General features: G+C 37.8%; 1 protein-coding gene across 4 annotated transcripts in view; it reads right to left on the reverse strand.

The window, feature by feature from the left end:
* ARHGAP29 (Rho GTPase activating protein 29) overlaps window positions 1–12,916 on the reverse strand; it is an 83,148-nt gene that overhangs the window by 16,110 nt on the left and 54,122 nt on the right. For all 4 annotated transcript variants that reach the window (XM_066268712.1, XM_066268710.1, XM_066268711.1 and 1 more), the window contains 5 exons: window positions 12,143–12,207; window positions 11,618–11,728; window positions 11,441–11,521; window positions 11,123–11,308; window positions 9,515–9,652 (listed from right to left, as the gene is read on the reverse strand). In XM_066268712.1, the coding sequence (XP_066124809.1) occupies window positions 9,515–9,652; window positions 11,123–11,308; window positions 11,441–11,521; window positions 11,618–11,728; window positions 12,143–12,207 (581 nt within the window). The remainder of the gene's footprint in view (window positions 1–9,514; window positions 9,653–11,122; window positions 11,309–11,440; window positions 11,522–11,617; window positions 11,729–12,142; window positions 12,208–12,916) is intronic.

The following is a 12,916-nucleotide window of genomic DNA, read 5'->3' on the forward strand; positions in this document are numbered from 1 at the left end:
CATATGGGAGTTGATGCTTTCTGCTCCTCCCCCCTTCTCTCTCTCTCTCTCTCTCTCTCTCTCTCTCTCTCCCCCCTCTCTATAATGAATAAACAAAATCTTAAAAAAAAATTACAACTTCATGTACTTACTGGTTCAAGGTTTTGGGAAATGCACGTATTTTTGAGGATCCCTAGCTCTGTATATTAATGGTCTGGCCTCAATTGTTTAAGCACTTATGTGAAAAATGTGGGGGGAAAATCCCAAAGCACTATTATTTTGATTTTCATTTTTCAATCCTATAAAAGTAGAAATGCTTTTATGTATAATGTAGCCTCAATTTTTATAATTAGGTATTATCTTGAACCTATTCTATTCAAAATACATTGTTCTACTGAGTTTCTACAAATGTCTAAATACATGGTACTATCTATCACTACTTATATGTAGTAACAACAATAATATATAGTAGCTGACACAAGCTTATCATATGCCAGATCCATTCTGAGAACTTTACGTGTATTAACCAACTTAATGGTCACAAAAACCTAAGCACTGGATATAACACACAGATGAAATCCCAGTCTTAACAGAGTGTAAGTTCTCAGACTAGCATCAAAGAGAGAGCAAACTAAGTAAATAAGATCACTTCAGGTACTGAAAACTGCTAATAATATATTAAAATTGTCAAGTTATGGAATATGACCAGATATGTGTTTATGGAAGGGTACTTTTGGAATGGTAGGTTAGTTAGTGCAGGCCTTTCTGGGGAAAGAGCATCTGAGACCTGATACAAGAAAGAAGAAACGCAAAATGTCAAGGAGTGGACCAATCCAGATAAAAGACCCTTGGGCAAAATAAGTTGGAAGGAAAGAGCTTGCCACAATGGAGAAACAGAGGAAAGGTCAATATGACTGAAGCTCACGAAAGAGGTAGAGCCAGAAAGGGAAGCAGTCATAAACCACACTAAAGAACATGGATTTAAATACAATGGAAAGGCAGTGGAGGGTTTTAAAGTGTTAAGAACTAGAACATGATCTGACATATTTTTTTAAAATAAGTTTATTCAATATATTCCTAAATATAAGAACATAAAAAAATGTATTTTCTGTTCATCTCATACTGAGAATGCTTAATGCTATATACTTTCAACAGTCTTTCTTGATGTCATTTGTAGCTTATACTGTAGAAGGAGCTTCATGTAGTCTCTAGTTTTCTTGTTTTTTTTTACAGAGACAGAGAAAGCGAGTCAAAGAGAGGGATAGACAGGGACAGACAGACAGGAACGGAGAGATGAGAAGCATCAATCATTAGTTTTTCGTTGTGCATTGCAACACCTTAGTTGTTCATTGATTGCTTTCTCATATGTGCCTTGACCGCGGGCCTTCAGCAGACAGAGTAACCTCTTACTCGAGCCAGCGACCTTGGGTCCAAGCTGGTGAGCTTTGCTCAATCCAGATGAGCCCGCGCTCAAGCTGGTGACCTTGAGGTCTCAAACCTGGGTCCTCGGCATCCCAGTCCGACTCTCTATCCACTGTGCCACTGCTTGGTCAGGCAGTCTATACTTTTTAAATGCACTCTGTCTCCTGTGTGGGGAATGTGAATGAATGCCAAATTCCAGTGGCTTAATGCTATTCAAAGACTGTCATGTTTCTTCACTGCTCTGGATATACCAAATAATATGTTGAACTTATGACTAGCCCCTATGTCTTTTCCAATGTAGACAGGCACTCATCAAGGATGACTAAGACCCATCACAAATAATATTTGAAAAGTTTACCTAACAGAATAGCTTAATTATGCCCTAACTTTTTCAAGGAACAAAGGAAATTCAAACTGTAGATGGTAAAACTTAGTTCAGCAACTAGCTATTACCAGGTAACCCTCCAGTTATTGGTAAACTGAACTTACCTCTTGATCCTAAAGGTAACCGTACATTTCTAACACTTTTTAAATAAATTTTATAAATCTACTTAAGAACTCCAATAATTTAAAAATCCAAATGAATAGACTGGTATAACCAATCCATCTGCTGAATGTCTCTGGGTGTTTACTAATAAAAGACAATAATATATAGAGGTAGTCCAATCTTAAAATCTCTTCCCCTAAATTATCAGCCTTTGCCACGTGTAACAGAAATGCTAGTGAGGCCCCCATGGGGTAGAGGTCCTGCAGGACTTATTGGGCATCTTAACTGTGGTGGCTCACAGGTACCTAAAAAATCATCATGCCTCTAGACCTTATTGTCCCTCAATGTGATGAGTGACAAATTTAGTACTTTTTTCCTATGTCTCCAATGTGTAGCAGCATCCTATATAAAGGGGAAATGACCAAATAAACAGTAGTAGAAAGTGTTATTAGTCAAGGTTATACTGTAATTCTGCATGTTTACTGGTATTGCTCACTCAGGCACATAGGACTTCTAATTCTATGCCAGATTTTGCCGTTTACATCTAATTTTTGGTTACTCCATGGGCACATGGATTAGTGCAAATTTTTCTGAAAGATGGTGAAATATAATTTTCCGTCACTTCAAATCAATGGGAAAAGTGTCCCCCATATAAATGAGCAATAACCTAAAAATTAACTTTTGTCCAATATAATTTTATATCCTGTACTTTTTAAAAAAAGATTAAAAAAAATTTTTTTTTTGTATGTTTCTGAAGCTGGAAACTGGGAGAGACAGTCAGACAGACTCCCGCATGCGCCGACCCGGGATCCGCCCGGCACGCCCACCAGGGACGAGGCTCTGCCCACCAGGGGGCGATGCTCTGCCCATCCAGGGTGTCGCTCTGCCGCGACCAGAGCCACTCTAGCGCCTGGGCAGAGGCCAAGGAGCCATCCCCAGCACCTGGGCCATCTTTGCTCCAATGGAGCCTTGGCTGCGGGAGGGGAAGAGAGAGAGAGGAAGGGGGGGGGGGTGGAGAAGCAAATGGGCGCTTCCCCTATGTGCCCTGGCCGGGAATCGAACCCAGGTCCCCCGCACGCCAGGCTGATGCTCTACTGCTGAGCCAACCGGCCAGGGCCTAAAAAATTTTTAAACACTTTAAAAAAATAAAACATTCTTGTTCTAATTTTTCTCATTCTTCAAAGACATTGATTTAATTAATTCTCTAGTGACTGACTTCATCATTTCTCCCTTCTCTCACTTAGAAATGTAATTATGATCTACATCCCACATACTTCAATAGTTCACAATTTAAGTCAATTTTGAATATTCAAACATAATCCTTAACACCCATGATATAACTATTTTGCTGGTATGTGAATCTGATCTGTGTATATTCTTTAAGATAGTGAAGAACCTGATTGTCTATCATGTTTATATCTCAATTTTGTTTTCTCTGCGATATATATGCAATAATATATCCCAGAGTGAAAATATGTATTTTTAAAAACAATTTGGGGGGTGGTATTGAAAAGTAACTCAACAAAAATCCCAAATTCTTTGATGGAGAAGAAAACATAAATCTGAGAAAGTCAAGGTTCTTACCTAGAAAATATCTCTAGTCAAGAACTGATGTTGGATTTGCTATCTGCTTGGATCTGAATGTGAATAATGCTATTCAGAGCAAGTAAAACTGACTGATTAAATTGGTTTAAAAGAACTCTAGCATGTAAGAAATTTTACTCACAAATATACATATAGAACCTCTATATAAACTGTCCCTCTACATTACATATAGTAGTGTTTTTTATGAGTTTTGGAATTGGTTCAAGTTTGGGGAACTTTAAGGTCTACTTCATACACTGATATATGCTTTCCAATTTCTCAGATGTGTTAGTTCTCTACATTTCTTTTATATAACTAGTAGGCATTAATAAACACAGGTGTGTTATATATTTACAAAATTAGGCATCCTTGTTTATACAATATCAAATTAATGGAAATCATAATTGTTGGATCACCAAGTAACATCAGTTTTTAAGAAGAATGTAGACAAACAAGATTGCAGCTCATGAGAGAATGTAAAACTATGTTATATAAGAAAACTAATCAAACTGGAGAATGTTTAATCTGGAAAAAATCCAGAGAAGGAAGATAATTTTTAAGTATTTAAAGTGTTGTCTTGTGGGAGAGAGATTATATTATTAATATATTGGTACAGTTTGACTTGAAAGGTCCACAAAGAAACAGATTTTTTTTTTTTTTTTTTTTTTTTTTTTTCATTTTTCTGAAGCTGGAAACAGGGAGAGACAGTCAGACAGACTCCCGCATGCGCCCGACCGGGATCCACCCGGCACGCCCACCAGGGGGCGACGCTCTGCCCACCAGGGGGCGATGCTCTGCCCATCCTGGGCGTCGCCATGTTGCGACCCTCCTGGGTGTCGCCATATTGCGACCAGAGCCACTCTAGCGCCTGGGGCAGAGGCCACAGAGCCATCCCCAGCGCCCAGGCCATCTTTTGCTCCAATGGAGCCTTGGCTGCGGGAGGGGAAGAGAGAGACAGAGAGGAAGGCGCGGCGGAGGGGTGGAGAAGCAAATGGGCGCTTCTCCTATGTGCCCTGGCCGGGAATCGAACCCGGGTCCTCCGCACGCTAGGCCGACGCTCTACCGCTGAGCCAACCGGCCAGGGCCAAGAAACAGATTTTTTAAAATGTTTTGTTTTTTATTCATTTGAGAGAGAGAGAGAGAGAGAGAGAGAGAGAGAGAGAGAGAGAAAGGGGGGAGGAGCAGGAAGTATCAATTCCCACATGTGCCTTAACCAGACAAGTGCAGGGTTTCGAACCGGCAACCTCAGCGTTCCAGGTCAACGCTTTATCCCCTGCACCACCACAGGTCAGGCAAGAAACAGATTTTTTAAAACTCAATATAAACATCATATTAATTCTGGAGTTCTTCAAACCCAGACTAAATAATCATTTAGCAAGACAGCATAATATTTAAGAGCACAGGCTCTAAAGGCATTCAACCAGGTTCTTAGAGCTTTACCATTTATACGTTGGGTGACCTTGATTAAGTACTTATAACTTCCCCAAACAAGTGCTTTAAAAAGTTAATATGTAAATGAATAATATGGGAATCTTGTTCAAAAGACAGATTCTGATTCCATAAGGGATATGTACTATATCCTAATACAACCATTAAAAAAAGCTATATAAACAAATATAGTAAAAAATTCAACAGATAAATTAAAATGTAGATAGGCTTTCACCAGGGAATACCACTAAACATTTGAAGAAATAACATCAATTGTACACAATCTCTTCCAGAAAATAGGATGGGAGAAAATGCTTTCCAACTCAAATTATGAAGCCAGGATTACCCTGATACCATATATGAAAGGAGCAATGCATCCTGAGAGGCTGATGTCAAGAATGCAAGGCTAAATAAACATTAAAACATCAATATAATCCATCATATTAACAGACGAAAGAAGAAAAACTACATTATCACATCAATCAAATGATACAAAAAAAAAATCACTTGACAAAATCCAACAACTTCATGATAAAACTCTCAGCAAGCCAGAAAAGGAGGAAATTCCTTAACCTGATAAAAGATATATTCAAAACACCTATAGCCACCATTATATATTATATTTAATAATGATCCTCCTAAGATCAAGAATAAGGCAAGGCTGTCTTTTCTCACCACTCTTATTCAAAAATAAACTGGACGTCATAGTCAGTGCAAACAGAGAAAGAAAAGGAATTCAGGTTGGAAAAGAAGAAATAAAACTGTTTCTATTTGCAGATAACATAATTTTCTATGTAGAAAACCCCAATGACTGTATAAACAGCTCCTAGAACTAGTAAGTGAGTTTAACAAGACTGTAAGATATAAGATCGGCATACAAAATTAACTGCATTTACAAATCTATTAAACTGGAATGTGTAAATTCTGTGTCTATGTATTTCTTTCTTTTTTTTTTTTAATTTTTTTTTATTTATTCATTTTAGAGAGGAGAGGGAGAGAGAGAGAGAGAGAGAGAGAGAGAGAGAGAGAGAGAGAGAGAGAGGAGACAGAGAGAGAGAAAGGGGGAGGAGCTGGAAGCATCAACTCCCATATGTGCCTTGACCAGGCAAGCCCAGGGTTTCGAACCGGCGACCTCAGCATTTCCAGGTCGACGCTTTATCCACTGCGCCACCACAGGTCAGGCCTCTGTGTCTATGTATTTCTATCTCTGTGAGTCAATCACATTTATAATAACCCCCCAAAATAAACATATAACTTACACAGATTTGAATCTAACAAAACATGTAAAAGACTTACATGTTGAAAACTACAAAGTACTAATTTAAGAAAATCAAGTATCTAAATATATAGAGAGACATACTATGTTCACAAATTGGATCTAAGATTTAATACAATCCCAATCAAAATATTAGCAAGATTTTTTTTTGTAGATACAAACAAGCTGATTCTAACATTTTTATGTGAAGTCAAAGGATCTTAATTACTCAAAACAACTCAGAAACAGAATAAAGGTTGAAGACTCACACTACCTGATTTTAATACTTGGTAGAAAACAACATTAATCAACACAGGATTTTGGCAAAAGGACAGACGCACACTTTCATGGAACCAAAATAGAGACTACAGATATAAGACCTGAAAAATGTGGTCAACTGATTTTTGAAAAGATGCAAAGATAATTCAATGAAGATAACACCATGTTTTTAATAAATGGTATTAAAATAAGCAGACACCTGTGTTAATCATTTTCTTAATTTTTTGTATTTTATGTTTTGACATTTTAAAAGCTTACAGATTAGGGAGAAGCTGTTCCTCCCAGGGCTAGCAAATTTTTAGCTGGGGAGCATGTCTTTCACATGCAATTCTAACCACCTCGTTATCTAACTCGCATTCACCAAGCCAATATTTTCCCCTGCCATATAGCATCCCAGGGCTTGATACCAAACAACTAGAGACCATCCCTATACCCTAAACCCCACTGGAATTATTAAAAATAGCCTATCTTATATTGCTTATCCTTGCCCTACCTAGCCATTTCATTGGAATACCCAATGAAGGCTCTTACTTGGTTCTCCTCACTCCTATTCTGCTTGATCAACCTGGTATTTTTCCTATGGACCTATGTGGCATAGCATGTCCTTATTTTTTGGGAAATGTAAATAAGTAACTCTTCAAGTCAGCATTTAGTCCTCTTCATAAATTAAAATCTGGTGGGTATCATCTTAACACAACATTCATATGCAAAAACATAAACTTCAACTTAAACTTCATGCCTTATACAAAAATTAAGTCAAAATGGATCATACAGCAATGTCAGACTATAAAGCTTTTGGTAGAAAACATTGAAGTCTTTGTGACATTGGATTAGGTTAAATCCTTTTGGATTTACCAAAGCATGACCCATAAAAGAAGAAATTGATGTTGTAGTCCATCAAAATTAAAACCGGCCCTGGCCGGTCGGCCCGGCGTGTGGGGGACCCGGGTTCGATTCCTTGCCAGGGCACATAGGAGAAGTGCCCATTTGCTTCTCCACCCCCCCCCCCCCTTCCTCTCTGTCTCTCTTTTCCTCTCCCGCAGCCAAGGCTCCATTGGAGCAAAGATGGCCCGGGCGCTAGGGATGGCTCCTTGGCCTCTGCCCCAGGCGCTAGAGTGGCTCTGGTCGTGGCGCGGCAGAGCGACGCCCCGGAAGGGCAGAGCATCGCCCCCTGGCGGGCAGAGCATCGCCCCTGGTGGGCGTGCCAGGTGGATTCCGGTCAGGCGCATGCGGGATCTGTCAGACTGTCTCTCCCAGTTTCCAGCTTCAGGAAAAAAAAAAAAAAAAAGTCAACCTGATTCCTACCGCCCACTAGTGGGCGTTCCAGCTTTCATGGTGGGCGGTAGCAGAGCAACCAAAGTATAAATAAAAAGATAGATTTAACTATAGTAAGTTGTTTTATACAGATTTATTCTGCCAAATTTAGCGAAAATCTGACATAAAGTACTTGGTAAGTAATTATTATTATATGCTTTAAGTTGCTGTGACTCTGCTTTATAAATTTTATAAAGTAAAGTTACTCCCATACTTTATAAATCACCATTACTGTGGAACCGGTGAGTGGTTAGAAAATTTTACTACTAACAGAGATACAAAAATGGGCTGTAGGTATAAAAAGTCGACTACCCCTGCTCTAGGATGAGAGGATGGGATCAGAGAAGGAAAAGAGATTAGTGAAATTATATATACATAACACAGCGTTATAGAGAGGACAGCAAATCCTGAAGGGAAGGGGGGAGGACATTGGGGAGAGTGGGGCAAGGGGGATGTTGAGGGGAACACGGGGGTGGGGAGGATGTATTCAGTGGGACACTTGAATCTATGTAAACACAATAAATTAAAATCAATAAAAAAAAACTCTTTTGCTCTATAAAAGATACTGCCAAAAGAATAAAGAGAAGCTTCAGACTATAAGACAATATATTTAAGTTCAACAATAAGAAAACAACTCAATTTTTTAAAACAGGTAGAATACAAATTGCATATAAGCCCTTGAAAAGATCATTAGTCATAAGGGAAACACAAGTTACAACCACTACACACTTATTAGAATGCTAAAATATAAAAACAACTGACAAGCATTGAAATGGATACAGAAAAATCAGAACTCTTCTATGTTGCTAGTTTGAATGAAAAATATTATGGCCACCCTGGAAACCAGTTTGGTAATTTCTTATAAAGTTAAATAGATATTTACTCCTAGGTATTTATCCTAGAAATATGAAAACTTATGTTCACACAAAAACCTGTAAGCAAATATTCATAGTGGCTCTATTCATAATCACTAAAAACTGGCAACAATGCAAATGTCCACCTGGTGAATGGATAAACATTCATGTAATGGAATACTACTCAGCAATAAAAAAAAATGAACTTTTGATACATGCATAACATTGATGAATCTCAAAGGCATTATGCTGAGTAGAAGCCAATCTCCAAAGGTTACACACTAATGATTCCATTTATATGAAACTCTGGAAAAGACCAAACTAGAAAGATAGAGAACATGTAGGGTGGGTGGAGAGTAAGACTACAAGGGGCAGCATGCGGAAAGTTTTTAAAGTAATGCAACTATTCTGAATCCTGATTGTTATGGTGGTGGTAGTTACACAAATTCATACATATGTTAATAACAAGTTCAAAGAGGCAAATGAAAACACTTGAGGTCAGGATTGTTTTGTCTTCAAATAAATCACTGGGTTCAATTTTAATATTTAATTTACTCAAATTTTGAAGAATAATTCTCATAGTGCTGACAGCGGTGAAATCCATTTTGTCAAGCAAGCCAAACAGAGAGTGACACAGGCAATTTCAAAGCCTCAGACATCAATTTTAATCAAACAAATCATCTATTCATGGGGTGGGGGTGAGGGGAACCAGATTAAAAAAATGTAACTCAAACCATATACCACTATTAAGAACTGAAAGTCAACTTTCAAGCTCTAAATGTTTTATTAACCACAGAAATTAAATCCCATTAGAATCATGGGATTTAATTTAATGACACATTAAGTATCTCTCCCTTCTACAGATAAATACATTTTCCCTGTTGACTTCAAAGTACTGAAGAAATTACTTACAGCTTTAAGGGTAAGATCACACTGGAAAACAAGTTTCCGGAGTTGTGCTAAAATTTCTCTTTTGGTATTTTCTAGATCATTTCGTCTTTCTTCAACATTTGTCACACAAACTTTGTAGAATTCGTTTGCTTCTTCTACCTTCAGGAATAACACAGAAAATAACACTAATCCTTAGAATCTCTCTCTCTCTATATATATAGATTTTTTTTTTTTTTTTCTTTTCTGAAGCTGGAAACGGGGAGGCAGTCAGACAGACTCCCGCATGCGCCCCACCGGGATCCACCCGGCATGCCCACCAGGGGGCAATGCTCTGCCCATCTGGGGCGTTGCTCTGTCGAGACCAGAGCCACTCTAGCGCCTGGGGCAGAGGTCAAGGAGCCATCCCCAGCGCCCGGGCCATCTTTTTGCTCCAATGGAGCCTCAGCTGCAGGAGGGGAAGAGAGAGACAGAGAGGAAGGGGGGGGGGGAGAGGTGGAGAAGCAGATGGGCACTTCTCCTGTGTGCCCTGGCCGGGAATTGAACCTGGGACTCCTGCACGCCAGGACGATGCTCTACCACTGAGTCAACCGGCCAGGGCCTAGAACAGGGGTCCCCAAACTACGGCCCGCGGGCCACATGCGGCCCCCTGAGGCCATTTATCCGGCCCACACCGCACTTCCGGAAAGGGCACCTCTTTCATTGGTGGTCAGTGAAAGGAGCACATTGACCATCTCATTAGCCAAAAGCAAGCCCATAGTTCCCATTGAAATATTGGTCAGTTTGTTGATTTAAATGTACTCATTCTTTATTTTAAATATTGTATTTGTTCCCGTTTTGTTTTTTACTTTAAAATAAGATATGTGCAGTGTGCATAGGGATTTGTTTATAGTTGTTTTTTTTTTATAGTCCGGCCCTCCAACGGTCTGAGGGACAGTGAACTGGCCCCCTGTGTAAAATGTTTGGGGACCCCTGGCCTAGAATCTATATTTTAAAACAAATAGTATTTAAGTAAAGCTCAATTTAAATAACTGAAAAGCCTTTATGTATAAAAATTCTGACATATTTCATGTTTCAAATGGAGTATTTCTAAAAATAAATAACATGTTCTGCTCAGTGATTCAAAGGCATTTAACTTTTAATAAATATCAAGTACAATTTACAATTAGTATATTGTTTGCCTATAAATGTCCACTTCTCATTTTCTATTTACATTTACCATTTTCTATATGATCTTACAGAATTTATCAAATTATAGTTCATTAATAGAAAGCTTCATCCTGGCCTTAGTTATAGGAATTAGTATACATAAACACTCAGTTGCCTTAAAAAACTTACTGAAGAATCAAGTCAAAATATTAAACTACTGCTTTATCTAAGATACTTCTTTTACAAAACCCCAAAATTCAAAAGATAAGCAGAAGTCTCTTAGCATCATGGTTCTCAAAGTGTGAGTCCCCACTGCAGCAGCAGCACCTGGAAACTCATTATAGAGGCAAGTTGTCTGGGGCTAACCCTACATCTTTTGTAACAAGCCTTCCAGGTGATCCTGACGCATGCTGAAGTTTAAATACCAAAGCTTTAGCAGATTATTGCTAATTCAACTTGCAAATAACAAAAAAAAATCATTACCTTTTGAAGAGCCTCCTCTTCCAGTCTTCTCTTTTTTTCTAGCTGCTTGTTGAGATTTTTCACTCCACCACTTGAGCACTGATGTTCCTCTTCTGCACGGAACATGGAAGACTTTGCTTTTTCATATTCATCTTGACGTTGTGTACATAACAATTTTGCCTTTTTAAGAGCAGTCTCTGTTTCGAGCTACACAGAAAAAAAAAAAGGAGTATTAAATACAGAATAAGAAAGAAACCCTAAGTTACAGGTTTCTTTAGCATATTCAGCAAGACAGTTAGTTGTTAATACAGCATTTTAGAAAAAAACTGTAATACTAACCATTTTATTTTGTTCCTGTTTCCAAAGTTCTTTCATTTCTTTCCTTTGTTTTTCCATTTCATTTTTCCTCCCAAGAAGAGGCTGTCAAGGGTATTTTTTAAAAAGAAAGAAAGCAAACTGTTTTCTAAAGGTATGCTGTTATTTTTTAAAATGTGTATTATACATATAAGTTTTTACCTGCACAAATTTGTTGGCTTGGAGAGCTGCAATTGTCTGCTGTAAAAGGTGACTGCTCTCTATATCATTAAGAAGAGCACTGGTAAATAGAGACTGCAGTGGCATAAACTCCTAGAATTTAAAATTAAAAAGTAAATCTTCCAATAGAAATAGCACTAGACAGAATTCCAGACCTACCTCCCCTACAATTACTCTTCTTCAAAAAGAGAAATTTTAAATTTAGCCCCTCCCTTTTTTAAAGAAAAACATCTAGTCATAAATATGACTATGGAAAAAATATTGAAAAAATAATTATAATTATAGGTAACAAGATGAACATTTGTATGAAATTGTGAATTTCTTAGTTTCTTTTTTCATAATGGGTATCCAGGCCAATTTAAAAGGATTTTATCTGTTAATAAAAAGTTTAGCATTTAAGTTCTTTCCTATATTAACTATAGCATTTTATGATTTTGCAAGGCACTACCAGGAGCTCATCTGAATACTCTGTCGGTATACAACCCTAATAGTTCACTGAACACCTACCTGTAGTCCAAAGTTAGTTCTAGTTGCCTCTGCCAACTTGACAATATTTCTAGTAGACTCCAATTCTGAAAAGGTCAGAGTGCCCAAAGATTTAAAAACTTACTTATCCCCTCACATTACAAAATTATTTATAATTCCTTAATTAAAAAGTGATCACAAATACTAGTCCACAACATGATATGATGCTGTGATTCTTCCTCAGAAGTATTTGTCAAAATCAACGAGGAAACTTTTAAAATACTTGCTTAGACCTCACACCTCTCTATGAAATGGGACTTAGGCCTGTGTACTGCCCTTTCATAGGACTATTCAGGTGATTGTGAAAGGAGTTCTCTATTAAAAATAAATAATGTAGTAGAAAGAGCATAGGCTTCGGGTAAATTCTATATTCTTCCCATTACTGCTATGTGACCTTAGGCAAATCTGTGATTTAACCTTAAGCAAATCACCAATCTTGTTTGTCTCATTTGTAAAACAGGGGTAAATAATATTCTTGCTTACTTTCCAGGGATTTGGGAAGGTTAAATGAGGTGATGGATGTAAAAGCATTTTGTCAACTACAAACACTAGGAAAATATTAGCTATTAAGATGTTCCTTATATGTCTTCATTGCCTCTGTTCATACATCTATGGTTGTTTTTATCTCCTTTTACCATATTATCTGATAGCATTTCTTTTTTACCCACTATAATATGACTTCTTTAAAGGCAAACACAGAATTTGTCCTTGTGTCCCCAGATGTAATGGTTTCTCTACAGTAATTTTCAATTAGTG

This window comes from Saccopteryx bilineata, chromosome 3 (assembly GCF_036850765.1).
Source record: "Saccopteryx bilineata isolate mSacBil1 chromosome 3, mSacBil1_pri_phased_curated, whole genome shotgun sequence".
NCBI lineage: Eukaryota > Metazoa > Chordata > Mammalia > Chiroptera > Emballonuridae > Saccopteryx > Saccopteryx bilineata.